We start from the raw sequence: 27,968 nt of genomic DNA, 5'->3' as shown, positions 1-27,968 counted from the left end.
GGGTGCCATCACTGAGAAGGCCCTCTCCCTTGTCGCCACCCTCCGAGCCTCACATGGAGAAGGCACTCGGAGGAAGGCCCCAGATGTTAATCGTAATTTCAGGGTAGTTTCGGGTCAAGAGAGACGTTCCATCAGGTATTGTGGTCCCAAGCCATGTAAGGCTTTATAGGTTAAAACCAGCACCTTGAATTGGGCTCAGAAACATATCGACACCCGATGCAAGCAGTCATTAGAGGCTCAAGTGGACTCAGTGGCATGGAGCATCTTTTAACAGCTTAGGCTGATACACCAACTATATCCTTATCTGGACAAAGATACCCTAGCTACAGTGACCCATGGTCTCATAACCTCTTGTCTGGATTACTGCAATACATTATATATACTGCAATGCCTTTGAAAATGGTCCGGAAACTTCAGCTTGTCCAAAATAGGCCAGCGAGATTGTTAACAGGGAGTGGCCAAAAAGATGTCATATTATGCCAGTACTTTTCCATCTGCCGGTCCATTTCTGGGCCCGATTCAAAGTGGTGGTATTTACATTCAAACAGTTCAGGGCCAAGTTACCTGAAGGATCCTCTCCTCCCAAATGGACTGCTTAGATGCTAATCTCATCCTCAGTGGTCCTTCTTTTGACGTAGGGTGACCATATGGAAAGGAGAACAGGGCTCCTGTATCTTTAACAGTTGCATAGAAAAGGAAATTTCAGCAGGTGTCATTTTTGTGCATGCAGCACCTGGTGAAATTCCCTCTTCTTCACAACAGTTAGAGCTGCAGGAGCCCTGCCTTCTTTTGTATATGGTCAGTCTAGTATAGCTCCTGCAGCTTTAACTGTTGTGATGAGGAAGGAATTTCACCAAGTGCTGCATGCATACAGATGACACCTGCTGAAATTCCCTGTTCTATGCAACTGTTAAACATACAGGAGCCCTGTCCTCCTTTCCATATGATCACCCTGTTTGACGTCAGCCCTGCTAATAACCATTAAAAAAAAATCCCCCACCTCTTTTCAAGCCACGCAAATCAGTGGCAATTGGCACACCTTGGGGCCGCAAATCCCATAACCCAAGCTTCCCCAACCTCCAGATATTTTGGACTTCAACTCCCATTAGCCCTCTCTAGCCTGTTCAGGAACGCTGGGAGTTGTAGTCCGAAACATCTTCAGAGCATGAGGTTGGGGTGAGACTATGTTTTCAGGAGTGCTTCGCACATGTCCCACTTCGCTGTCTCAAAGGGTAGAGAGGAAGAACGGGACCCCTCTGAAATCAAATCTTCGGGACAACCAGATCTTGCTTTCTGAGTTTGGGAATGCCGTGTTGAACTGGCATGTGGGGAGGAGGAGGAGGAGGAGGAGGAGGAGGAGGAGGAGGCAGTGGTTGTAGTAGTGAGACGTCCAATAACGGAGCACACTTCTACAAACTTCGCTTCTCCTCCATCTGCTCCAGTAGCGCTGCCATATTGCCTATGACAAGATTCGATCCTGCAATTTCTGGGAGCCCACAGTTTCCTGTGATGGAATGCTGAATATCTTTTCCTTGGCCAAACCGCTTCCCACAGATTGTTTACTCATGTCAGTTAAAAGAAAAGGGACTCTCTTTTTCTTTCCTTTCCTTCCCTTCCCCAGTCTTTATTTATTTATTTATTTATTTATTTATTTATTTATTTATTAAAAAAACTCTTTCTTAAATGCTGCAGACTGCAACGCAAACAAGTCGCTGGCAAGTCTCCGGGCCTCATCTGCTCACTCCACCCTAACCCCACACCCCCGCGATGTTATCACGGCTTGCACAGCAATTAGAAGCCTTAAGAAATAAAGCCTTGGAAGTGATTGCTTCTTTTCTTCTCTTCTTTTCACTTCTCCTCTCTTTAATGACAGGGCTTGCTTGTGGGAACTAACCAAAAAAACACTTTGGTTTTGGAGCTCAGAAGGCCTGATCCTGCAAACGTCTGCATGACTGTAGCACCCTTTGAATGCACGTGGGGAAAATGTTTTTTTTTTTTTTTATGATGATGATGATGATGATGATGATGATGATGATAATGATGATTCCTCCATCCACCCACCCACCCATCAAAGGACATGGGAATTTAACACAACAGAGAGAAGGCAAAAGGTGCAATCCTATGCATGTTTAGACACAATGAAGTCCTACGTGAGGCTGCCTTTGAAAACGGTCCGGAAACTTCAGCTGGGACAAAACAGGGCAGCCCGTTTACTAACAGGGACTGGCAGGCGAGACCACATCACGCCAGTCCTTTTCCAGCTTCATTGGCTGCCAGTCCAGGTCAGGGACCGATTCAAAGTGCCGGTACTAACATTCAAAGCCCTAAATGACTTGGGGCCAGGTTATTTGAAGGAACGCCTCCTCCCATATGTACCTGCCCAGACCTTACGATCATCCACAGGGGTCCTTCTCTGTGAACCCCTGCCAAAGGAAGTGAGGCAGGTAGCTACTAGGAGCAGGGCCTTCTCTGCTGTGGCACCCCAACTGTGGAATGAGCTCCCTAGAGAGGCTCACCTGACACCTACACTATACTCCTTCTGTCGCCAGCTAAAGACCTTTTTATTTTCTCAGTATTTTAACACCTAATTTAACTTAAATTTAAACTTTGCTGTTTTAATTCCATATTTTAACCTATATCAGTTTCTGCTGTGTGGTTTTATCCTGGTTGTGCTTTTTATATTATATTTTGTATTTGTGTTTTTAGATTGTTGGTTGTTTTATTATGCTTTTTATGGTTTTAATTTTTGTGAACTGCCCAGAGAGCTTCAGCTATTGGGCGGTATAAAAATGTAATAAATAAATAAATACAATTCCCAGCATTCCCAGTGCTGGCTGGGAGTTGTAGGACTTGACTCTGTCTAAACATGCATAGGATTATGCCCTAAGTTAGGTTATTATTAGAAGCCCCAGGCAAGAAATCTTTGGCACCATGTTTTAAGAAGGACATTGAGGATGCCTCCAGTGTGGGCTCTCCCACACTAGAGGCCTTCAAGAGGCAGCTGGACAACCATCTGTCAGGGATGCTTTAGAGAGGATTCCTGCACTGAGCAGGGGGTTGGACTTGATGGCCTTATAGGCCCCTTCCAACTCTACAATTCTATGATTCTCTGATCATCAGCCCAGTGTTTTATCGCACACGTGCAACTGGTCACTCACAGTTCTTCACAGAACCTTTTGATGATGCAGCAATCCTGCCGTGCATCTCCCGCTCCATTTGCCAGTTTTCCCGTTTTAAAATAAGCCTCAGAAAACCCGACTTTTTTAAAAAAATAAGTCGGGATTTGTCAGGATTTCCTGCCCATGTGCAGGGAAGTTCCACTATAGAGAGCGCCGTTCCCATTGTTCTATTGGGGCCACGTGGTCTCTGCACAATTCCCCAGGTAATTGATCATCTCCAATGGGGAAGTGAAGCAGGAAGCACAGCAACAGTACTAGACGGTAGGGAAATGTGATTTCCCCCCATCTGAAGGAGCTCTTTGACAAACTGGAGGGTGTCCAGAGGAGAGCAACTAGAGTGATACAAAGTAAGCATGAGAGGGAGACAGCTTTGAGGTTGTCCTTCTCCCTGATGTGCTAGTCTTCAGCATGCGGGGAGGGTTCTTGTTTTGTTTCTTATAGGGAGAATATTCAGACATGACAAGCCCTGCCGGCAGTCTGAAGTGGTACAGTCCAGAAAAGCCACATCACTCCCCACACACAGAAAAGTAGTGTGAGAAGGAAGGGAGAGGGGAAATTCACATGAGAGGCTAAGCCTCTCCCTAGTATACTACTTTTCTGCATGCGGGGAGAATTTTTGTTGTCAGGGGAACATTAGAACATCAGCGTTCCCCTGCTTGAAGTCTGAAATGGTACAGTCAGGGAAAGTCAGAGTGGCTAAGGCTGTCTCCTCACACCTGGTTTCTTCTGGCAAGTCTCCTTTAAGACATTTGGCTTGTTAAGAGACTGCCAAATATTTTCCCTCTTAATTAACCGCTCGTCCCTTTCTTGTTCCAGCTAAATCTGGAACAGGGGTGTGACTCCTCTGCCGTTCCCTTTCGGCTGCAGAGGTTTTGCTCCTTTGACACCCGGGGTCTGTTGGTACGAGGATGTTTAAGTGTCCTGGACCCTGGTTCTCCTCACGACAAGGATGAGGATTTCATGGAGGAGAAGGCTGTCAATGGCTTCTAGTATAGGGTGACCAACTGTCAGGATTTCCCCGGATTTGTCCTGGTTTTTGTTCTTTCCATGGTGTCAGGGGGGATTTTCTATCATTTTCAATAATGTCCTGGAATGACACACCTTCTCCTTTAAGGCTGCCATTAGCATGGCAGGAGGGAATGACATGCTTTCTTGAGGCACGTCATTCCCCCACCCCGAGCTCCAATTGAGGTCTTAAAGGGGAAAGTGGGTCATTCGTGGACATTATAGAAAAGGCCCCAATTGGAGTGGATGGTGGTGGTGCAGAATGAAATCCTTTCCCCTCCTCCACTCCAATCGGGTTCTTTAAGGTGGCGGGGGAATAACGTACTTTCTGCAAGACTCAGAAAGCTGCTTCCCACACACACACACACACACACACACACACACACTAGGTGTCCTCTTTTTTGGTGTCCCAATTATGGTCACCCTATTCTAGTACTGATGGCTATGTGCCACCTCCAGTATCCGAGGCAGTAAGCTTGTGTGCACCAGTTGCTGGGGAACATGGGCGGGAGGGTGCTGTTGCACTTGTGTCCTGCTTCTTGGTCGACAGCTGGTTGGCCACTGTGCGAATTCCTCCTGTGGAACTCCCTGCCTCTGGAGGGCAGGCAGGCACCAACTTTGTATTCCTTTCGGCTCCTCCTGAAAACGTCATTATTCCAGGAAGCCTTTCCTTAATGACCAGCCACGGCTCACTGTACATTTTGCTTCTTTTAAAATCTATTTTAAAGTGTTTTATTCTGTTTTTGTTTTTATTTTATCTTGTACACCGCTCCGAAGTTTTCAATGGGGAGCGGTCTGTAAATACTGTAAGTAATAAATAAATAAACAGAAGTCTGGGCTAGATGGATCCTTGGTTTGATCCAGCAGGGCTCTTCTTACGTTCTTGCGCAAAGCATTCCCTGGTGACTGTCATGTGGAAGTAAGTGGCTAGTTTAAGCCGGATAGATAATGTAAAAGCTTATGCCCAATCTATATGGAAATGGTATGAGAAATTGCTTTGGTCCATCAGCAACAATCTGCTTTCATGGGCTACACATGAAATTGCCATACTTCAGGGTTCAGGGGGCGAAGTCCTGCAAATAGAACTAAATGTCATCAAATGTAGGGTGACCCTATGAAAAGGAGGACAGGGCTCCTGTATCTTTAACAGTTGTATTGAAAAGGGAATTTCAGCAGGTGTCGTTTGTATATATGGAGAACCTGGTGAAATTTCCTCTTCATCACAACAGTTGAAGCTGCAGGAGCCCTGCCCTCTTTTAAATCTGGTCACGGTATAGCTGCAGTATAGCTCCTGCAGTTTTCACTGTTGTGATGAAGAGGGAATTTCACCAGGTTCTCCATATATACAAATGACACCTGCTGAAATTCCCTTTTCTGTGCAACTGTTAAAGATACAGGAGCCCTGTCCTCCTTTTCATATGGTCACCCTACCTACTGTGAATGGAGGAAAAGAGGGAATGGAGGTGAGGGGGGACACCCCTTGACCAGCTCACTGCCAGGCCACAGAAACACCTGGATTTAATGCTGGGGAATAGGGCACACTGCAGCAGAACTGCACAGCAGCTGCATTTAAGGAAAACAAGGCATTAAAACAACTTTGCAAAAATGTGCCTTTTCCAGAGGGAAGCTGCAGAGTTGCCTTGGATTGGTGACAGCAACATCTGTCACAACCACAATGTGGTCTAAGCTCCACACTGCATCAGCCATGTAGACTGGGCCTTATTTTTCTCTTCTGTCTCGTAAAAACTCCTTTGTTAATCAACATTTCTTCTAATTTGGTTGGGAAGTGCAAGCTGGAAGTGACTGATCAAGAACCCAGGGTGAGGGGGGTCTCTCTCCCCACTTCCAAGGTATTTGATCTGGACTTCGGATGGGGCTCTTGTTTCATCTAGGACCTTGAGTAATCCCCGGCTCTTTCACATGATTCTGCCACACATGTGGGTTGGCTTTCATAGTACGAAGCTCACAGAAAACCCTGACTCTTTTTCTCTGGGTGGCTTGATGTATTAACGTGTTTTTGTTTCGCTTTTTTTTTCACCTCGCAGGGAATGACTCCATTTTCCATGACATCGACAGCGATACCTCTTTAACTAGCTTGAGCGACTGTTTCCTGGCCTCCTCGGAAGTAAACTCCATGCAGGCCAGGGTAGGAAACCCGATTGACAGGCTGTACTCTATGCAGAGTTCCTATTTTGCTTCATGAAATTCAAAGGGAAGCAAACACAACCCCGAAAAGAACACCCGTCGTTGTAAGTGACGCCCCCCTTTCCCCTGCCCCCCAGCTCAGACTCTTACAGCCATATTTTTCTTCTGCTCTTCTTCCGCGCTGACTTCGGGCACTGTGACAACAGGAGCATCAAATTAAGGGAAACTCTGGTCAATCATAGTAATAATTCCATGAAAAAAATACCCTCAAATACTACGCCGGCAATGTTGGACCGAGGAGGAAAACAGGGATGGAAAGGAGCACCCATACCCCCACACTTTCAACAACTCTTTGCTTTCTTCGCGGCCGCCATCACAACGGGAACAAGAGTTTGTCGAGAGCATCACCTGTGGCTTCTCCTTCAAACGCCTGGAGCCTCCAGTGGCCGCCATTTTGGGATCGCATGGGGCCTCCGGTGGCCGCCATTTTGGGATCGCATGGGGCCTCCGGTGGCCGCCATTTTGGGATCGCATGGGGCCTCCGGTGGCCGCCATTTTGGGATCAGATAGAGCCTCCGGGGGCCGCCATTTTGGGATCGCCCCGCGTGACTCAATAAATTGGAGAACCCGGAGAATGCCCTCCCCCGTCTTTCTTACTGCATGTTTCACCTTCAGTTGTGGACCGAAGGGCCTCAGAACTGTGAGAAATTTCAACGTAACCGCAATTCCCGAACAAGGCTGCCTTTTGGGTCCTTTGGTTATGTGCGTTTTCTTTTCTTTTCCCCTCCACAAAACCCGACCGTTAGTTTATAGTACTGTATGAAATGTGGGGGAGGGGGGAGGGATGAATAGCTGGAAAGCAATAGACTTGTGGAGAGGAAAAAGAAACCATTTGTATCATAATAATTATTATGATTTTTTCCTAAGAAGGTGCATGAGAGGGGCAGATGGATTTAGATTAGTAGTAACCTTGAGCAAAAAGTAGACAGGAAGAACACCATTTTATTTAACTTAATTTGCCAACCCAGTGTAAGCATAAAACATTAATTTAAAATATGTAACATAATCCATTGCCCAATTTCATGTCTCTACCCCGCCCTCTCTCTACCTTGATTGATAGTTGTTGGTCATATCCTTGTATTTATATCTGCTTGTCAGAGCTGTGCTGCAAACCGTTGTCCCAATATGGATTCATTAGGAATGTCTTAAGTTCATATTTCTTTGGCCACCCTCTAAGGCCCTCCTGAAATGTCAACCAAGTCGCTGATATTTGGGCTTCCATCCTATTCTGCTCCTCAGGCTATGAACACGTTGAGGGAATCCCGTACTGAACTGGCTCAGTTATTCCAGATTCACGCAGACTAGTCACTAGTGGAAGGTAAGCCTGCAGCGCTGACCATACAAGCCTGTCCATGTGTATTCAGAAGTATGTCCCATTGAGTTCAATGGCGCTCACTTACTCCCAAGAATTGAGAGTGCAATTACTCCCTGAGACTGTAGCATCCTTTGATAAATTGGCTAGTTCAGTGGCAGGATACCTGCAGCCCTCCAGATGTTATTGGTCTCTGACTCCTATCAGCCCCAGCTAACATGGTCAGTGGTCAAGGATGATGGGAATTGTGGCTGTCCAGATGGTGTTGGGAACACATGTTCCCCAACCCTTCGTTAGATAATCCTTCCCCAACCTGGGTTCCTGCAGGTGTTTCGGCCACCAACTCCCATTGTCCCCAGTCCACATGGTCAACGGACTGGGAAGACAAAAGCAGGATCTGATGATCCTCAGAGTTTAAAAATTTGGGCGTTGCAACAAAACCAGCAAAGCAACTTATTCATGATTTTTCATAGGCAAGAGTGGTGCTGGAGATAGAGGGGGCTAGAGGAAGCCCACTCCCATACATTTTGTGATGCCTTTAGCTACTTTTTGTAGTCTGCTACAAAATGGCTAAAATTGGAAGAATTCAGGAGTTTGGGTTTGTGGGTTTCATTTAGGGCTTCTCGATATTTCCTCTCCTAATAAGCAAGAGTCTATTCCACGGGGTGGGCTACCTGTTGTCTTTCCGACATGGTTGAACTCCAACGGTCATCAAGCCCAGTCAGCATGGCCAGCAGTCAGGGATGATGGGAGTTATAGTCCAAGAACATCTGGAGTCATCTTTCTTCCATTACACAGTCTTGTGGGTTGCCATCTTTAATACCTACTGATATGAGTGTCATCCATTAATCTCTCTAATGCTTTCTTTAAAAAAACACGATATAATTTAATGGCCATCACCACATATTGTGTTAATGAATTCCAGAAGTGAATGATACATTCGGTGAAAAAGTATGACCTTTCCTCTATCCTGAATCTATCCTGAATCCCCCCCCCCCCATCAACTTCGTTGGGTGACCCCCAAGGTCAAGTGTCATGTGAGAGTGAAGAAGAATGATATCATTTCCAAAACACCTCTTTAAGACGTTGAACAATTGTGGTTTTGCCCTGGGATTTCGTCCTGTGAATCCCACTGGAATAGAATCATGTGGCATCTCGTGCAGAGGTTATTTCCGGCTGCATTCATATTACTTTGAGTTCTGTGGTGGGCGGACATCATGTGTGTATGCATGCCCGCTTCATGGGATCTCCCGACACGTGGACCACAAGATGCAGGATCAAATGCAGGATCATCCTGAACAGCTGACCAAGGAATGCTGTGAGGATTGCCAAAACAGGTCTGGGGGTCTGTTTCCTTATACTGTAGGAGGAGGCCATGGCTCAGTGAGTGAGCACACACTGTCCATGTACAAGAGCCTAATTCAGCCCCTGGCATCTCACAATTACAAGGCCCAGATGGAAAAGCCCTCTGGCTGAGACTGTCAAGACCTAGGCCGTGTCTACACCAGCCAGTTATCCCAGGGTCAGGTCGGGATTGTCCCTGTGTATCCAAATGACACAAGGTGATCCTGGGGTCAACCAGGGACCACCTCTCAGTTGTCCCGGGATAAATGGCACTGCAATTATCCTGATTTTTGCCGCGGTCCTGGGACAACCCCGAGATGTATCCCTGGGTCCTTCCTCTTCCCTGTGTGTAATGGGGCTTACCCAACAGGCACAGAGTTCTGCAGGGGGAGTCCATACCCATTGGGTGTGGGGGGGGGCATTTTCTCCTGGGATGGCTCTCAGCAGTTTCTGGCACCGAGGCCTTAGCTAGACCTAAGGATTATCCCAGGCTAGGGTGACCATATGAAAAGGAGGACAGGGCTCCTGTATCTTTAACAGTAATATAGAAAAGGGAATTTCAGCAGGTGTCAATTGAAGAGAGTGAAATTCACTCTTCATCACAACAGTTAAAGCTGCAAAAGCCCTGCCCTCTTTTGTATCTGGCCACTCTACTAACTGTTGTGATGAAGAGGGAATTTCACCCTCTTCAATTGACACCTGCTGAAATTCCTTTTTCTACATTACTGTTAAAGGTACAGGAGCCCTGTCCTCCTTTTCATATGGTCACCCTATCCCAGGCAAATGGAGGGGGTCATCCCTGCCTGCTCCAGGGATCCCCTGTGTGTCATTTGGATGCATAAGGATGTTCTCGGGACTAGCCATGGCCCGAGTTTCCAGGTGTGGTTTTTTTAAAAGCTTACTTTTGGTGCAGGATCGAACCCACGCAATTGCACAACATCTTTTTTTTAAAAAAAAAAATACCAACAACACCGCACAGGAATGTCCCTCTTCACTTCCACGACAATGCGCTGGTGTTTGGACCCTGGGGGGGAAATCCTGGAATCTGGAGAGCCCAAGATCCCCCATCCCGTCCCAGAAGGCTTGCAGGTGTAGATTAGGCCCCACTCAGAGTGGATGATACTGGGGGTAAGGTGGACCAATCCTTTGACTCTGTAGAATTCAGCTTCCTATATCCACAAATACAAGAAGGTGTTTTGGAATGTCTGCCATCCATGATAGCTCTTGGGATCATTTGAAATTGAAGAGCTGTTAGATTCCAGCTGGACATCAGGAAAAACATCCTGCCTGTTAGAGCAGTACGACAATGGAACCAGTTACCTAGGGAGGTTGTGGCTCTCCCACACTAGAGGCCTTCAAGAGGCAGATGGACAACCCCCTGTCAGGGATGCTTTAGGGTGGATTCCTGCATTGAGCAGGGGGTTGGACTCGATGGCCTTTTAGGCCCCTTCCAACTCTGCTATTCTATGATTCTTGACTTAAGAATGCTCCTTTTCTCCCCAAGATATCTGTCGAAGTCACTGAGAACCAGGCAGCCCTGGACTCTTTCTCCTGGCCCCACAGATACATTACGGATTGTTGGAAACATGAGATAGAACGGCTTTTTCTGCAGAGATACACTGGACTTCTGACTGTTCGTTGTTCCTGTGTCAAAGCGGAGCCAAGTCAACCAGACAGATCTAGCTTGCCCTTCCGTAACGCCTGTGGCATCTTGGCAAAGATGAATGTCGCTCTTATTTGTGGTGTGGATTATTCCCCTGGGACAGCGATCATTGTGTGGTTTTAACCTGGGACCTTGCGGGTCAAAGGTTCTAAAGCAAACCCTTGACCTTCTGGGCTTTCCTCCTGGATCGTCAAGGGAGATGCTGACGGACAAGTAAAAGCAATAATGGCTACCAAAATGGCAAGCAGGCAGGAGAGATTGACAACCAGGCAGATTGGAAAAGCAAACTTTTTCTCATCTGGAGTCGTCAGTGGAAACAGCAGCTGATGACTGTCCGTGTGGGATGTAGAAGGCCAAGGGTCATGGCATTAGTTTATTACGTGTTTCTTGTGACCACCATTCATAGTAGCAAATGATCCCCTCTTCGGCTTAAATAAGCCGGAATGGCGTCTCGTAGGTTTCCAGTCATGCCTCTTCAGATAAGGAAAGAGCATGCCAAAAGCCGATAGCAGCAGTTAGACACATGTAATTAGGATAAATATGATTGATTAGGTTTTAATGTGTGCTCTGTAATGGGGTGTGTGTGTGTGTGTGTGTGAGAGAGAGAGAGAGAGAGAGAGAGATTGCTCCAGCATATAGTATTAAAATGAATCTAAAACTTCAAAGGTCTTGTCAAATTGGATGCTAATACAGTGAGGAATTCTGCTATCTTCCAATGGGGAAAATTAGGCTAATGCACCCTTCCGCAATCTGGTGCCCTCCAGATCCTTTGGACTACAGCTCCCAGCATTCCTGACCATTGACCAGAGCTTGATGGGAGTTGAAGTCCAAAGCATCTGGAGGTTGATGGGAGTTAGGGTCCAAAGCATCTGATTGGGACAGGCTGGAACAATGTTAACTCAGCCTCCCATCTCTGATTGATAGCACCCTGGGAACTGTAGTTCTGTCAGGGAAGCCAGACCTCAACACCTTCACCAAATTACAGTTCCCAGAATTCTTTGGGGGAAGCCGCAATCATTTAATCTAGTATAGAACTGCCCTGAGTTTGTAAGGCAGGCGAGCCCTAAGTAAATATTACCTTGCCATTTTGTTGTTCCGTAGCTGGGGGGGATTCTTCCTCATGGAACTCTCTGTATTTTTATAAGAGGGCAGATTTGGAATTCTTTAATTTCTAAATCAAAGAGTGGGGGAAGCCACATTGACTGGGCGGTACATTTGAATGAAAAAAGGAATACAGATATTGATGATGATGCTGTGTTAGAGAGCATACTAATAATGTCCAGAAGGGACTGATCAGAGACTTAAAAAGTGTGTGAAAATCCCTTCCATCTTGTTCTCATTCTAGGCTTTTTCCTCAGACATTTGAGTTTGCCTTGCTAAGAGCAATTCATAGATTGCCAAAAGTTCACTATGTTGTTAAAGTTTAAGAGATATACAACCATCAGCCAAGTGCCCAGTTCACTTGGATTCTTGTGCGGAAGCGTGGAGGGATGATACAGACAGCCGTACCCCCCTCACGAAGCAAGTGGCCAAAGAGGAGACAAGGGTGGTGTCTGACCTCCTTACACCAAAACACTTCTGGAACCTTCCGACACTTTGTGAACCTTCTAAAACTTTGTGAGCTCCATCATTCTCCCCCTCCAGCACGTGGGCTTTCAGTTTCAATGGCCAAAGGACTTAGTGCAGTGATGGCCTCAGCCATTTTAAATGCTCCGACTCTGCTTGGCCTGTCGATGTAGAGTAGAAGGACGCTCATGGCCAATGTCTGATCTTCAAAGAGATCAGACAAGAAGCTAGGTGCATAATTCCTCACATTACCCTCTGAACTAGAGAAGTTGGAGGAATCTATCCGGGGTGGGGTGGCGGTGAATTTAATTCCAAACTCCCAAATCCAGGGGCTGAGAGAGAGCGAAATTCAGATGAGATGAATTTTGGAATCACTCCTTTTTTGGAAATTGCTTTGCTGAACCAGAAATAGACATACTGTGAAGCAAGGCAAAGCGGTTGCCTCAGGTAGTGGATTTTTGAGAGTCGTTGAGGGCGTCGGAGAATGCCGAGCATTGGACGTGATCCACCAGGTCATTTTTCTATGGGGGACCCTTTGAAATGAATAGGCATGCTCCCATGCACCTCCGGTTCATTTCAGTGATGTTTACCAGGAGAACTGGAACCCATGTACATTAACGGGAGGGGAGGTGGACACATGGGCTTTCAGATTCAGGTGCCAAGAACATTTATGCCAGGCTCGTGTGCCAAACTGCACTGGAAAACTAACCATGTACTTTCCAACCAACCGTGTTGGACCAACAACCTTACAGCGCATTCTGCTCCTGATGGGCTTCTGCCCGGTGTGTCAATAGTTGGAGCGGCCAAAGTTGAAAGGTCCCCAGTATCTTTAGATTGGAATTCCTGTTTCTTAAACAAACAAATACACACACACACATATATATATATAAAAATAATGAAAAAGAAACACTTTTCCCCACACATACACACCCCATTTTCTTTAGCTGCGTATGGCTGTATTACTTGTATATTTATATATTCTGTATTTATGTTACCAAAATGTAGTATTTTGTAGCTGTTCCGGTTTGTTTAACTTGTAAAATAATAATATTAATAATAATTCTTAATATGGGTTCCCATTCCGAGGCCATTTTGCCTTTCCAACGTAGTTCCTCAACTTCCTTTCCGCCTTCTCACCCTCCCCGGCACGTACACAACACACACTTTTGAAACGCCTTGGTTCCCGCACCGCCGTCGAGGTTTGTCGATTGGACTTCTTCTTTTTCCCTTTTATTTAATGACTCGCCATTTCTTAAATTATTTATTAGTGTCGTCGCTCGGTTTCGTTCTTCTGTTTTACAAATGTTCACGTCATTCGATTTCCATATTTGGTTTTCTCCTCTGCCACCGTCATCAGGCAGTGTAGTGATGTGATTCTCAGACTTTTATGTGTGTGGTTTTTTTTCCTATGAAAGAGAGAGAATGAGATAACACTTCAGTATATTTGTAAATAAAAGCTACCTGTAAATGAAATTGGAGTTTTCTTTTGGTATTATTATTATTATTATTATTATTATTATTATTATTATTATTATCATCATCATCATCATCATCATCATCATCCAAATCCTGCATATCTACCATCTTCAACGTTTCCCAGTAAAAATAAAATTTGCCACCTTTCAATGGTAGATAGGGTGACCCTATGAAAAGGAGGACAGGACTCCTGTATCTTTAACAGTTGTATTGAAAAGGGAATTTCAGCAGGTGTCATTTGTATATATGAAGAACCTGGTGAAATTTCCTCTTCATCATAACAGTTCAAGTTGCAGGTGTCCTGCCCTCTTTTAAATCTGGTCACTCTAGTATAGTTCCTGCAGCTTTAACTGTTGTGATGAAGAGGGAATTTCACCAGGTTCTCCATTTATACAAATGACATCTGCTGAAATTCCCTTTTCTATGCAACTGTTAAAGATACGGGAGCCCTGTCCTCCTTTTCATAGGGTCACCATAGTGGTAGACCATTTACTTGACATGCAAAAGACTCCTGGTTTAAATCCTCATCTAATACTTGGGGAGCAGTTGTTGCTTAAAGTGCACTACTGGCAGACAGACTTCAAGCTTGACGGACCTATTTTGATTTTACAGGAACGTCAAGTGTCTCAGAAGGATATCTGCACCCTTCAAATGATTGACTAGGCTCAGTCCATAGCCTTGTTTTCACAGCCAGAGGTGACCTTACAAACCTATCACACGCAAAGATCCATGCCTGGTTCTTTTAAGGGAAGGCCGATAGTTTTTTGAAAAACACTTGCTTTACATTCAAAAGGTCCGGGCTTCAATCCCAGACATCTCCAGCTAAAAGTAGGGTGACCCTATGAAAAAGAGGGCAGGGCTCCTGTATCTTTAACAGGTGCAGAGAAAAGGGAATTTCAGCAGGTGTATGCCTGCAGCACCTGGTGAAATTCCCTCTTCATCGCAACAGTTAAAGCTGCAGCAGTGCTGCCCTCTTTTGTATCTGGTCAAGAGGGAGGGCTCCTGCAGCTTTAACTGTTGTGATGAAGAGGGAATTTCACCAGGTGCTGCAGGCTTACAAGTGACACCTGCTAAAATTACCTTTTCTATACAACTGAAAGAGGCAGGGGCCCTGTCCTCCTTTCCGTATGATCACCCTAGATTAGGGTCCTCTGCATTGCTCCTTGGTTTCTTCTTTGCTGTTGTCCTCGCTGCTACTATAACTCCTATTGTTTCATGGCCATTATGCCACAACTCGCAATGATGGAGTTGTGTGTGTCTCATTCTAGGAAAGAGCTCTAGAAGGAGTGGCCAGAAATGACAGCGAGCGTAAATAGCATGATCTAACACCCCTTTCCAGGATCCCTCTACCAGAACCTCAAAACCTGCCCCTGGCCATGAAATGTTTTACCTACTGGTTTATTTTGTGCATCAAGCCACTGTGAGAGGCACAAAAGTGGATCCTTTGGCAAGGGGCATGCTTCGGGTGGCTTGGAGCACATCGCTAGGATGGATTTAGGGATAAGACTCTGGTGGACAATATCAGAGAAGATTGGGGCGCTCCAGGAAGCTGGAACTTCAGAGATTTGCTGGTAGATAGAAAACTTGGAAGGGCCTGGTGCCAGGGTTGCCAACTTTATGACCAGCCCCCCTGTTCCATTACATTGAACTGCCACTTGATCACCAGCCGCTAATTACTATTATTTTTATATAAAGCTAATAACGGCTAATAATCTACACCAAGCGGGATATTGCACTATGAAAGAAGTATACAAAAGGCAAGAGCCACACCAAGCAGGATTTAGCGGTATGAAAGTGGTATATGTCATGTGTCAATGGGCCCCAACAGTTGTCAGTGCACTTCAATACCGCTCTAAAGCAGTCGTGTGGCTCCTGCCTTTTATATACCGCTTTCATATCACCTTCGTTGTGCAATATCCTGCTTGGTGGAGATAACGCCACAACCATGCCGTGCCATGTGATTGTGTTTATCTTCTCTGGGTCGCAAGAAGCCTTGTAGGCTTCAAGGAGGTACAAAGGACATGCTAGGCTGTTCTTTCTCTCCTGGTCAGTTGGCAACCTGAGTGGTACAGAAAAGAGAGCCTCCTGCTCCACCCCGCCCCCAAGAAACAAGCCCACGAGCTCCAACGATGATTAATCAGAGGCAGCCTGTATTGTTTTCTATGCGGCGGGTTCTCGCTCTCGCTCTCTCTGTGGTGTCAGCAAGTTGGGAATGAAGACTGATTTACACCCTACAGCTGTACTGGACAAAAGGAGAGTGAAAGCAAAACACGGGGGATATAGCCAATGTCTAGAGATTGGGGAGGGGGATATTCCTGCAAAGGCAAAGACCACAGCACCTGGGAGCACCTTGTAAAATCAGTTTATCTCTGAAAAGGGGGAGTTCAAATCGCCCTTTCAGAAGATTTGTCTTAATGACTGCGCTGCATTATCTGAATTCCTAAGGTATTCCCCTGCCTACACACACACACACACACACGCCACTTCCTTTTATCAATCAAACTGCTGTTGCTCTGGGGCAGAGGTTGAAATTCCTAAGAATTATGAAAAACCCATTCTGTTTATCTGGAAGGTTAAACAACAAGAACAACACGGACATTAGGTAGAGTGGTGTACAAAACGGCCTTTTGAAGGATTATTATTATTATTATTATTAGCTACTAATTAGGGTGACCCTATGAAAAGGAGGACAGGGCTCCTGTATCTTTAACAGTTGTATTGAAAAGGGAATTTCAGAAGGTGTCATTTGTATATATGGGGAACCTGGTGAAATTCCCTTTTCATCACAACAGTTAAAGCTGCCCTCTTTTAAATCTGGTCAGTCTAGTATAGCTCCTGCAGCTTTAACTGTTGTGATGAAGAGGAAATTTCACCAGGTTCTCCATATATAGGGAGACCCTATGAAAAGGAGGACAGGGCTCCTGTATCTCTAACAGTTGTATTGAAACGGGAATTTCAGCAGGTTCTCCATATATACAAATGACACTTGCTGAAATTCCCGTTTCTATGCAACTGTTAAAGCTACAGGAGCCATGTCCTCCTTTCCATATGGTCACCCTACTACTACTCACATACTATGAAGCCTATTTTCAGAGGACTAGGAACTTTTTTGTTTATGTAACGAAAAACTAAGATTCTCAGCATATTAAAGTCTGTACCCGATAGCATTTTCTGCATGAGTTCAGAACTTTACTTCGAATTCCATGGCTTTTCTGAATTCTCCAAGCGTTACTCATATGTTTTCACAGTCTTAACAAACAGTAACTTCTTTTTCTTCGTTCTTGTTGTTTTCAATAGAACTTGTTCCACATTCTTATGGACTAGTGTGCTGGCCCAAACGTTACAAAGACGCTTCTTATAGTCCAACACACTTTTATTGACAGAAAGGAATTCACATTGAAGATGGAGAGAAGATGTACCCATGCCAAGGAGCACCCTTCTCTGAGGCTTCCTGGGTTTGTCGGCTGTTTTATTAGCCAGTTTGGCAGAAGCAACTAGAGCATGAGCAGAAAGCTTGTTTACCAAAACGGAAATTCTAGCTGAGCACAACTTTCCTGCAGCAGACCTGTTACCAAGGCGACTAGGGAAAAACGGGAAGTCTAGCTGACCCTCTCGGTTTGCATAAGCGAGATACAAATGGATGTGTGTGTGTGTGTGTGTGTGTGTGTGTTGTGAAATACAGACGGTTTCTAAAAGCTGCTGCTCAGCTATTTATCAGTGCCCAACATCTGACCTTTATTAATCAGGTTGATCAAACCTGGCTTCTCTTATGTCAAGATACGCTTATAGATATGCTTATAGCCAAAACACTAGCAACTTGTTTGTGACAAGTTCCTGCCCAGGCCATTTCAGAATGGAAAGAACTTTACTCGGAATGCACTTAGCATTATGTAATTCCTACAGATTATCAAGCAAAGCAGGGGTTCAGTCTAAGATCAGCCTTCTGGAAGAGAATGGGCTCTGTTTGCAGAAGATCCCTCTGCCCAATTTGGGGGGACTGCTCTGCCCCCCCCTCGTTCAGCAAGGTCTCTTGACTCTCTGTACAGCATTTTCAGGGTGCTGGAGGGGCTGCCTTTGCAAGGAGAGAGCAGGCAAGTCTGCCAGCCAGCACAGTCGATCGAGCATCAATCTGGATCCAGCACAATATAATTATCCTCCGGGACATTTAACGAAACTGTTCAGAGTTTTGAATTTGTGCATGGTTCAGTTTGAACTCCAGGAATTTCACCGTTTCAACTCCCTGGTGCTTTTCCCTCCAGTGTGGGCAACCTCGCCAGCCCAGCCCAGCCATTTGAGCATGGAGCGCACTGTTGCCACATGCTCACACCGACATATGAACACCTGACCTGGGTTGCATTCTGCTTGAGGGCAGGCAAACACCTGGGTTCCACATCGCCGTCCAAGAGCATTCCTTTCCAAAGGGCGAGATTTCCCGGATCAGTCTGGATAATTACCACCAAGAACATGATGCTCACATGAAATCCTTTCACATCCACCCTCCTCGCCGGCCTCCCTCTCCCATTCCTCCGGGATATCTGCCTGTACAAGTTGGGTAAAGCTCATGATTCCCTCGCAGGCCTCGAGAAGCCCAGATCCAGCACTCTCTCCATCCTTTGATATCAACAGTGTTTCAGCCATCAACAGCTCGAGCTCTTTGGCTTTCTTTGCTGGGCTGTCACGAGTTGAACAAGCCGCTGTCCGGTTTGTCTCAGGGATGAGTTACGGCTGATCTGATTAGTTTGTGATATATGCTGTACGCAGCACTTTCCTTCACACCTGCATTGTAAGATCCCTATCAATAAAAGGGCAGAGGCCCAAAGCAAGTGTTTGCTTGCTCTGAAGCATTCCCGTCATCTGGATTTCAATAAAAGGTGCTCAGTTATCGCCAAGGATCTTTAACAGACCAGATAAGCTATTAGACATGTAGGCCAGCCTCTATTAGAAAATAGGCCTCCAGCTGGACATCAGGAAAAACTTCCTGACTGTTAGAGTAGTACGACGATGGAACCAATGCACTTCAGGCCTTCAAAAGGCAGCTGGACAGCCCTCTGTCAGGTAGGCTTTAAGGTGGACTCCTGAATTGGGCAGGGGGTTGGATTCGATGGCCTTATAGGTGCCTTCCAACTCTTCTGTTCTTGATCCTCCCAGAGTGCAGGACACGGAATAATGGGCTCAAGTTACAGGAAGCCAGATTCTGGCTGGATGTCAGGAAAAATGTCCTGACTGTTAGAGCAGCATGACAATGGAACCAATGACCTAGGGAGGTGGTGGGCTCTCCCACACTAGAGGCCTTCAAGAGGAAGCTGGACAACCATCTGTCAGGTAAACTTTAAGGTGGATTCCTGCACTGGGCAGGGGGTTGGATTTGATGGCCTTATGGGACCCTTCCAACTCTACTGTTCTATGATTGTATAAGAAAAAGGGAGATATTCATGTTCTTCCTCACTGAATGCTTCTCACACAAACTTCACACCTGTGTCGAAGCACATCTTTGTATACCATTTCTTTAAAAAAAAAAGGATATAACAGATTCCATCTTCTTGACCAAAGAGGAAAATTCACTGTATACTTCAAGGACAAGTGTTTCTACATCAAAACTCAAAGCCCTCATCTGATGTTTGAGGCAACTGTGGGTTATATAATATTTGCCTCCCGCTTGGGTCAGGTGGTCATTAAGCTGTTTTCATTTCTGATAATGCTGACGGGTATTTTCCAAAAATTTACAGAGGCGTTTCTAGCTTCTTGCGAAGACACCCTGTTAACGCGGAGACTATTCTCTGTCACAATTGCCTCACATGCCTCATCGTCTCTGTGAAAAAATGTCCCTGCTGAATTTTCTCTGTCACAGAAAAGCTACTGGGACTAATTTCCGATGTCCTTTGCTGGAGGCGTCAATCCAACTAAAACAAACTCCAAACAACAACAAAAACCATGCACCGTCCAAAGTCCTTAAGCAAAAGTTCTCGTGATTTTGGTGCCAAAATATTTTCTGTTCGGCTGGTTAATTTTGTCCATCCACAGAAAAAATTTTTTTTTTGCCAGTTCAAAGTCAGGCAATAGTCTTGGAAGCGTTTCGTTTGCACAGTCTTGGCTTGCATAACTTAAATGGCGGGAAATACTGTGGTAACGCTTTTCCATGTCAGCTATTGTCCCCAGATTTCCTTGGGATGACTCTTTTGGGATAAAAATGATGAGATTTATGGCATTGTTGTCTGTTGTTTCCCCAATTCCAAGGGTTGATGCTTTCTGCGTGGCTTTTTACTGCTTTTCTTCCCTCATATTTAACTGAAAAGCCTGGGTGCATAGAGTGAACTCTACGGCTCAACTTGGCAAAGCCAATTTTTGAATGCAGGGTCTGCGGTGGGGATGGAGTTGGACTCCATCACCACCTCCGCCTGACCTCCTGGCCTGTGATCACTGAGACACGGGTCTCTCACAGACCTACTCACCATAGGTGACCCTATGAAAAGGAGGACAGGGCTCCCGTATCTTTAACAGTTGCATAGAAAAGGGAATTTCAGCAGGTGTCATTTGTATATATGGAGAACCTGGTGAAATCCCCTCTTCATCACAACAGTTAAAGCTGCAGGAGCTATACTAGAGTGACCAGATTTAAAAGAGGGCAGGGCTCCTGCAGATTTAACTGCTGTGATGAGGGAATTTCACCAGGTTCTCCATATATACAAATGACACCTGCTGAAATTCCCTTTTCAATACAACTGTTAAAGATACAGGAGCCTGGTCCTCCTTTTCATGTGGTCACCCTACACTGCACCACAACAAAGGCCTCTGAACATCTTTTCCACCCCCCCCTCCGTCTCTGTCACCTCCATTCTCAGCATCTCTGTTTTGAAGCCCTGTGCCAGAGAACCACAAGCTTAACTTGTCACGTCTGAGCTACCCCATCATTTTCAAGCTTCGGTTTAGGAGACTTTAAAAAAAAAAAATTACAGCTTCGTTAAGACAGCCAATTAAGCTAGCAAGGCCCTTTGGAAAAGGCAACAGAGATGAAAGAGTGCTAATTGGCTGGAATGTCTCATTACTGTCATTAGGAGCAGGGTGGGGGCCATTTGGGTCTCACCTGTGCTAGCTTCCCATCATCAGGACCTCCAGCTATCCTGTAATTTCCACATTTCTCCATGCATTTCATTCCCACAGAAGCCCTGGCTCGTTTTTAAGAACTCTATAACGTAGATTGTTGTTTGTTTTGACACCTGTTGGGCTGAATCCAGAGGTGGGCTGGATCACCTGTACTGACAGAGGTAGACTTCCCCTCTTCCTCAATCCCACGGTGGCCCCTCCAGTCCCCAAAAGTGCTACAAAGAGAGTTAGGAGACCCTGCTGAATGGGGGGGGGGATCCCCAAATATTGGGCTAAGGGATGTTCTGCCAGCAGAGCGTGGATCCAACCCGTTGTTTTTTTATTTTAGCCAGATTGTTAGTGATGGATAGATAGATAGATAGATAGATAGATAGATAGATAGATGATAGATAGATAGATAGATAGATACGTAGATACGTAGATACATAAATAGATAGATGATAGATAGATAGATAGATAGATAGATAGATGATAGATAGATAGATAGATAGATAGATAGATAGATAGATAGATAGAATCTTCCTGGAGCAAGAAGGGTGAAGTTTAAGAACATAAGAACATAAAGAAGAGCCCTGCTGGATCAAACCAAGGGTCCATCTAGTCCAGCACTCTGTTCACACAGTGGCCAACCAACCATCGGCCATGGACCAACAAGCAGGACACGGTGCGACAGCACCCTCCCACCCATGTTCCCCAGCAACTGGTGCACACAGGCTTATTGCCTCGAATACTGGAGATGGCACACAGCCATCAGGGCTAGTAGCCATGGATAGCCTTCGCCTCCAGGAACTTATCCATCCCCCTTTTGAAGCCATCCAGATTGGTGGCCATCACCACATCCTGTGGCAGTGAGTTCCATGATTTAACCATGCGCTGTGTGAAGAAGGACTTCCTTTTATTTGTCCTGGATCTCCCACCAATCAGTTTCATTGGGATCTTCCCCAATGTGGTGTGAGATGGGTTGTATTTCTATTTAAATCGTAGCAATTCCTTCAACATTTTCAGCCTGGCATATCAGTGAAAATTTTCGCAAACCTGTGTCCTCTTTTTCGCAGGGACAGGGGATGCATTTCTTCTTGTTTGGCAATGGGCAAGATCCTGGCCCTCCTCTGTGTGACAACCTTTTAAGTATTTGAAGAGTGCTATCATGTCTCCCCTCAGCCTTCTCTTCTCCTGGCTAAACATGCCCAGTTCTTTCCGTCTCTCCTCCTAGGGCTTTGTTTCCAGACCCCTGATCATCCTCATCGCTCTCCTCTGAACCCCCTCAAGCTTATCAGAATCCTTCTTGAAGTGTGGTGCCCAGAATGATCACTAGGCTGAAGTACCCTCAGGCACTTCTGGGGCTCTGAAACTCTCCTGGGGGTAGATAGAGGCACCATGATGCTTTTCCTTTGGATGTAGATGCAAATAAATCCCCCCCCCCAAAGAAAGCTTGTGTTGTGACATGCCAATGTTGAAAAGCACAGTGTGCATGCACCAACTGCTGGTATTATTATTATTAGTATTAGTATTAGTATTGCACTTTTTCCCTTCAAGGCAGTGTACTTAAGGTGGTGTACACAACCATCCTTCTCCCCATTTTATCCTCACAACAACAACCCTGTGAGGTAGACTTGATTGTGACTAGCCCAAAGTCACCCAGTAGGTTTCTATGGCCAAGTGGGGACTAGAACCCGGATCTCCAACACTCTAGCTACTACACCACACTGGCTCTCTTTCAATCCCTGCCATTACCTTTCCCTAGATCTTCAGGTGTGAGTTTGTCCCACAAGAGGTATCCATGTGCTTTGGAAGTTATTGGAGATGGTACTGAGAATTTATATCTGAAATGACTCCATTTCTTTAAGCATCCCGCCCCCCCAAAAAACCACGTTTTAGGGGCCTTTCAAAATCCTTGAAAGACAACCGGGATGTGTGCACTCTCACACACACACACACACACACACACACACGTGGAGGCTTTTGAAATCGAATCTCGCCCACTTCCAAGCACTGAGGCAATGGTGCACTGTTGATTGTAAGTCCCCGTAGATTTTCAGTGTACCTTTTTATTCTCCAGCTCTGGCACCACATAGGAAATTAATTCAGTGACAATATTTTCATTAGATTATACCCAAAGTTCTCCATCTTAGGCACATTTGTAAGCTTGTTGTACATTCTAATTACTCAGGAAGAATAGGTCTGTGTGCTGGGTGGCTTATTCAATGTATAAAGTGAATGCATTAATAAATTTGTCTCCATATAGCAAATGCCTCTCAACAGCATAGACTACCATGCTCCCCGCAACCCACCCCTGAAAGGAAGGGATGTAGGAACAGGGGTCCCTGCCAAGAATGATCAATGATGGCATTTGTATTGTAGGAAATGTGATGAGTGAAAGAGGTATCTTCTTTCAGGCTTCTGGTCAACCTATAGCACCAGGTTCTTGGTGGTCTGGAAGCAAAGTATTTCCTCTATGGGCCCTCTCCATTCCTTAGCTGGATCCTGTTTGGAGCACCTTCACTACCCAAATTGAAAGAACTGATTGCAATGAGCAGGGCTCTGCAATGCAGATGCCCCGAGGAGCTCCAGTGAAAAGCATGCAACAACCTCCCTTGGGGCTCTGGAGCTGTTGGATGATCCCCCAAGGAGCTCCAGAATGGCCTCCCACAAAAGACCTCCAGAGTAGTGGAACAACCTCCCAGGGAGATCTCCAGAGGGAACTGTGGTGCGTTTTTCTTGAGGAGCTCTACACAGCCCTGTGGAACAACCTCCCTTGGGGTTCTGAGCTATTGGATGATCTCCCAAGGAGCTCCAGAATGGCCTCCCAGAAATGTCCTCCAGAGTAGTGGAACAACCTCCCATGGAGATCTCCAGAGGGAACGGTGGTGCGTTTTCCTTGAGGAGCTCTACACAGCCCTGTGGAACAACCTCCCTTGGGGTTCTGAGCTATTGGATGATCTCCCAAGGAGTTCCGGAATGGCCTCCCACAAAAGACCTCCAGAGTAGTGGAACAACCTCCCATGAAGATCTCCAGAGGGAACTGTGGAGCATTTTCCTTGAGGAGCTCTACACAGCCCTGTGGAACAACCTCCCTTGGGTTCTGGAGCTGTTGGACGATCTCCCAAGGAGCTCCAGAATGGCCTCCCACAAAAGACCTCCAGAGTAGTGGAACAACCTCCCATGGAGAGCTCCAGAGGGAACTGCGGAGCATTTTCCTTGAGGAGCTCTACACAGCCCTGTGGAACAACCTCCCTTGGCGTTCTGGAGCTGTTGGATGATCTCCAAAGGAGCTCCAAAATGACCCACATTGGAAGCTGTCGGGGTGGGAGTTACAACAATTTGTCTTCCATGCCAAACACACAGATTCAAGAAATACCTTAAGACTTCCCAAAGGCATGATGTAGTTGGGATGGTCAACATAAGCTTGCTGAAGCCCATGATGCAGCACGATTGCCAACTAAGATCAGAGTCCTTCAAGACTGTGAAACACATGATGCTGTGTGATTGCCAACTAACATCAGGGCCTTTAAACTGGAGCAAATACTTGGCAGTACTGAAGGGAAGGCATCACAAATGGATCCAGGCAACAATTGAAATGACAAGGAGAAGTCCTGGGCTGAGCTGGGAAACAGAACTGGGAAATAAAGCTACAACTTGACTCCACCTCTCCTCACCCATGTGCACACATTGGGATGTATGTAAGGATCTCTGCATGCATGTGGCTGGATGTGACAGAGCTAGGGGTAGGGGAACACATATTATTATTATTATTATTATTATTATTATTATTATTATTATTATTATTATTTATTGCATTTGTATACCTCCCCATAGCCAAAGCTCTCTGGGCAGTTCACATAAGATAAAAACACTTAAAAACAATATACAAAGCGATATATATTGCATTTATATCCTGCCTTTTTTCCCTCAAGGAACCCAAGATGACATACGTAATCATCCTCTCTATTTTTATCCTCATGACAACAACCCTGTGAGGTAGGTTGGGCTGAGAGTCTGTAACTGGCCCAGAGTCACCCAGTGGGTTTCTATGGCCGAGTGGGGACTAGAACCCGGATCTCCCAGCTCCCAGTCCAACACCTTAGCCACTACACCACACTGGCTTAAGATGATATTTGAGATCAGCAAGTTTCTCCAAACATCAACTCAAGGTTTATTTATTTATTTATTTATTTATTGCATTTCTATACCGCCCAATAGCCGAAGCTCTCTGAGCAGTTCACATGGTCTCTCCTCAATTTGTGCTTGCATTTGCGATCGCCATTCGTTTGCGCGAAACTTGTGCGAAACGAACGTGACCGAATGTGAAAATGGCACCCAGAAAATATCCAAACCTGCGCAAATCCCCCCTCCATAGACTAAACTGTGAAATTGCGCAATTTAAAAAATGGGCAGTATCGAACTTGTTTTCTCAGCCAAAATTTGTGTATCTTTCAAACGCAAGTGCGCGTTTGAGAGTTTGAGAAAAAAATTCCGAGCACGCCTTCTCCTGCTCACACTTGCATTCAGGGTAGCAAAGAGGGCACGTCCACCTCTTTATTTATTTATTTATTTATTTTATTACATTTCTATACCGCCCAATAGCCGAAGCTCTCTGGGAGGTTCACAAAAATTAAAAACATTCAAAGTATAAACAACAGTATAAAACCATAATATAAAATACAATATAAAAGCTCAACCAGATAAAAACAGCAGCAATGCAAAATTACGAATTTAAAACACCAAGTTAAAATTTATTTATAAACTGTTAAAGTCTATAACAAACAGAAAAGCAAACAGAAATCAAATTCTCGCACGTCCCTGGAGAGAGATCTCAACAACGCTTTTAACGGATACGTGCAGGTTGGAGGGGCAGAGTTTACTACCTAGATGCTTAAAAAAAGTTACACTTATGAATTTGTGATAACAAAATCCAAGTATATGAATGCAGATAAGGGGAGATATGAAAGAGGTGTGCAAAATTATGCATGGTGTGAATGTGTGTGAGCACAAAGCAGGCCTCTCTACACCAAGAAGGATATTGCGCTATGAAAGCGGTGTATAAAAAGCAGTAGCCACACGACTGCTTTATTTATATTTATTTTATTTATTTTTTAAAATTTCTAACCTGCCTCTCCATCCTGATAGGGGCAGGGAACAACAACAGCATAAAACACATGAAACATTAATCAAAACACAATATACATTGTTTAAACATCCTAAAAGCATCCTAAAAGCATCCTAAAATTCCACTGGATAGGCCTGCCGGAAGAGATCAGTCTTTATAGCTTTCTTAAATGCTAAAAGACTGTTAAGTTGACGAATCTCCTCCCGCAGGCCGTTCCACAGTCTAGGAGCAGCAGAAGAGAAGGTCCTCTGGGTAATACCTGTCAGCCTAATTTTGGCTGGCTGAAAGAAGTTCTCCCCAGAGGACCTGAGTGTGCGGGGCGGATTGTACGGGAGAAGGCGATCCCGCAGGTAGCCCGGACCCAAACCATGTAGGGCTTTAAAGGTGATAACCAACACTTATACTTCGCCCGGAAACTAATTGGCAGCCAGTGAAGAGATTTTAAGACTGGTGCAATGTGGTCCACCCTAGGTGTACCGGTGACCAGCCTTATAGCAGTATTGAAGTGCACTGACAACTGTTGGGGCCCATTGACACATACCATATACCACTTTCGTAGTGTTATATCCTGTTGGTGTAGAATACGCCTGAAAGTAGAGGAGCACAGAGCAGGGCCTTAGAAAACCATACAATGCCCCTGTAAGGTAGAGCAGAATTATAATCCTTTGTATATTCGTTTTTAATGTTTACTGCTTTTAACTTTTGTAAACCGCCCAGAGAGCTTCGGCTATGGGGCGGTATAGAAATTCAATCAATCAATCAATCAATCAGTCAGTCAATCATCCTCCATGATGAGTTTGTATGATTGTTTCCGGGCACAATTCAAAGTGCTGGTTTTGTTGTTTATTCGTTCAGTCGCTTCCGACTCTTCGTGACTTCATGGACCAGCCCACGCCAGAGCTTTCTGTCGGCCATTGCCACCCCAAGCTCCCCCAAGGTCAAGTCTGTCACCTCCAGAATATCATCCATCCATCTTGCCCTTGGTCGGCCCCTCTTCCTTTTGCCTTCCACTTTCCCTAGCATCAGCCTCTTCTCCAGGGTATCCTGTCTTCTCGTTATGTGGCCAAAGTACTTCAGTTTTGCCTTTAATACCATTCCCTCAAGTGAGCATAATGTTTCTTCCTGCGATTTTAACTCCAGCCTTGGATTCGTCAAGCCCAATCCCTACATGGCTCGGGTCCAGGTGATCTGAAAGACTGTATTCTCCCATATGAGTCTTCCCCGTGCTCTGAGATCTTCTGGGGAGGCCTTTCTCTCAGTCCTGCCAACATCCCAGGCACGCCTGATGGGTACGCAGGAGAGGGCCTTCTCGGTGGCTGCTCCAAGGCTCTGGAACTCCCTTCCCAGGTAGGCTGGGCTGGCTCCCTCTGTGCTACACTGTGCTACACTCCCTTCCCTGGAAGGCTGGCCAAAACTTTTTTGTTCTGGCAGGCTTTTGGAACTACTCTGGACCTGTGTTAATTTATTTATTCATTCATTTATTGCATTTGTATACCGCCCCATAGCCGAAGCCCTCTGGGCGGTTCACATCCTTCTATTTTACTTTTGTAAATTTATATTTATATGTTTTATTTGTACATGTTTTAACATGGTAAGCCACCTTGAGTAAACCGCTCAGAGAGCCCCGGCTATGGGAGCGGTATATAAGTGAAATAAATAAATAAATTGAGTCCCTGTCCTGGGGGAAAGGTGGGAAATAAATAAATATCGTCGTCGTCATCATCATTGTATCACAGATAAGAGAGAGGTGTGAGCTCATGTGATCGTTGATTGGCAAAGATAGGGATAAGGATGAATATAAAGATAGTGACAGTGAGATTAAGAGAGAGAGAGAAAGAGAGAGAGAGAGAGAGAGAGATTCCGGCAAAGAGTCAGATGGTTAAATACACCAGCTGTCCCTGCAGGAAAAGCATTACTGTCAGTCCGCCAAGTGAAACCCTAGGTGATTGACTGCACCAGTAACATGTGGCGAAGATGCTACTGGCAACTTTCACTCTCCACGCCCAGTTC

General features: G+C 45.5%; 1 protein-coding gene across 3 annotated transcripts in view; it reads left to right on the top strand.

Moving 5' to 3' along the window:
- The window catches only part of LMX1B (LIM homeobox transcription factor 1 beta), a 200,176-nt gene extending 193,732 nt beyond the window's left edge, over window positions 1-6,444 (top strand). For all 3 annotated transcript variants that reach the window (XM_063144554.1, XM_063144555.1, XM_063144553.1), the window contains exon 8: window positions 6,230-6,444. In XM_063144554.1, coding sequence (XP_063000624.1) covers window positions 6,230-6,387 — 158 coding nt within the window. In that variant the 3' untranslated portion in view covers window positions 6,388-6,444. The remainder of the gene's footprint in view (window positions 1-6,229) is intronic.
- Window positions 6,445-27,968: the final 21,524 nt, after the last annotated feature.

Source organism: Elgaria multicarinata, chromosome 19 (assembly GCF_023053635.1).
Source record: "Elgaria multicarinata webbii isolate HBS135686 ecotype San Diego chromosome 19, rElgMul1.1.pri, whole genome shotgun sequence".
NCBI classification, from domain to species: domain Eukaryota; kingdom Metazoa; phylum Chordata; class Lepidosauria; order Squamata; family Anguidae; genus Elgaria; species Elgaria multicarinata.
The sequence above is the reverse complement of the archived record's forward strand: the minus strand, read 5'-3'. Positions and strand labels throughout refer to the sequence as shown.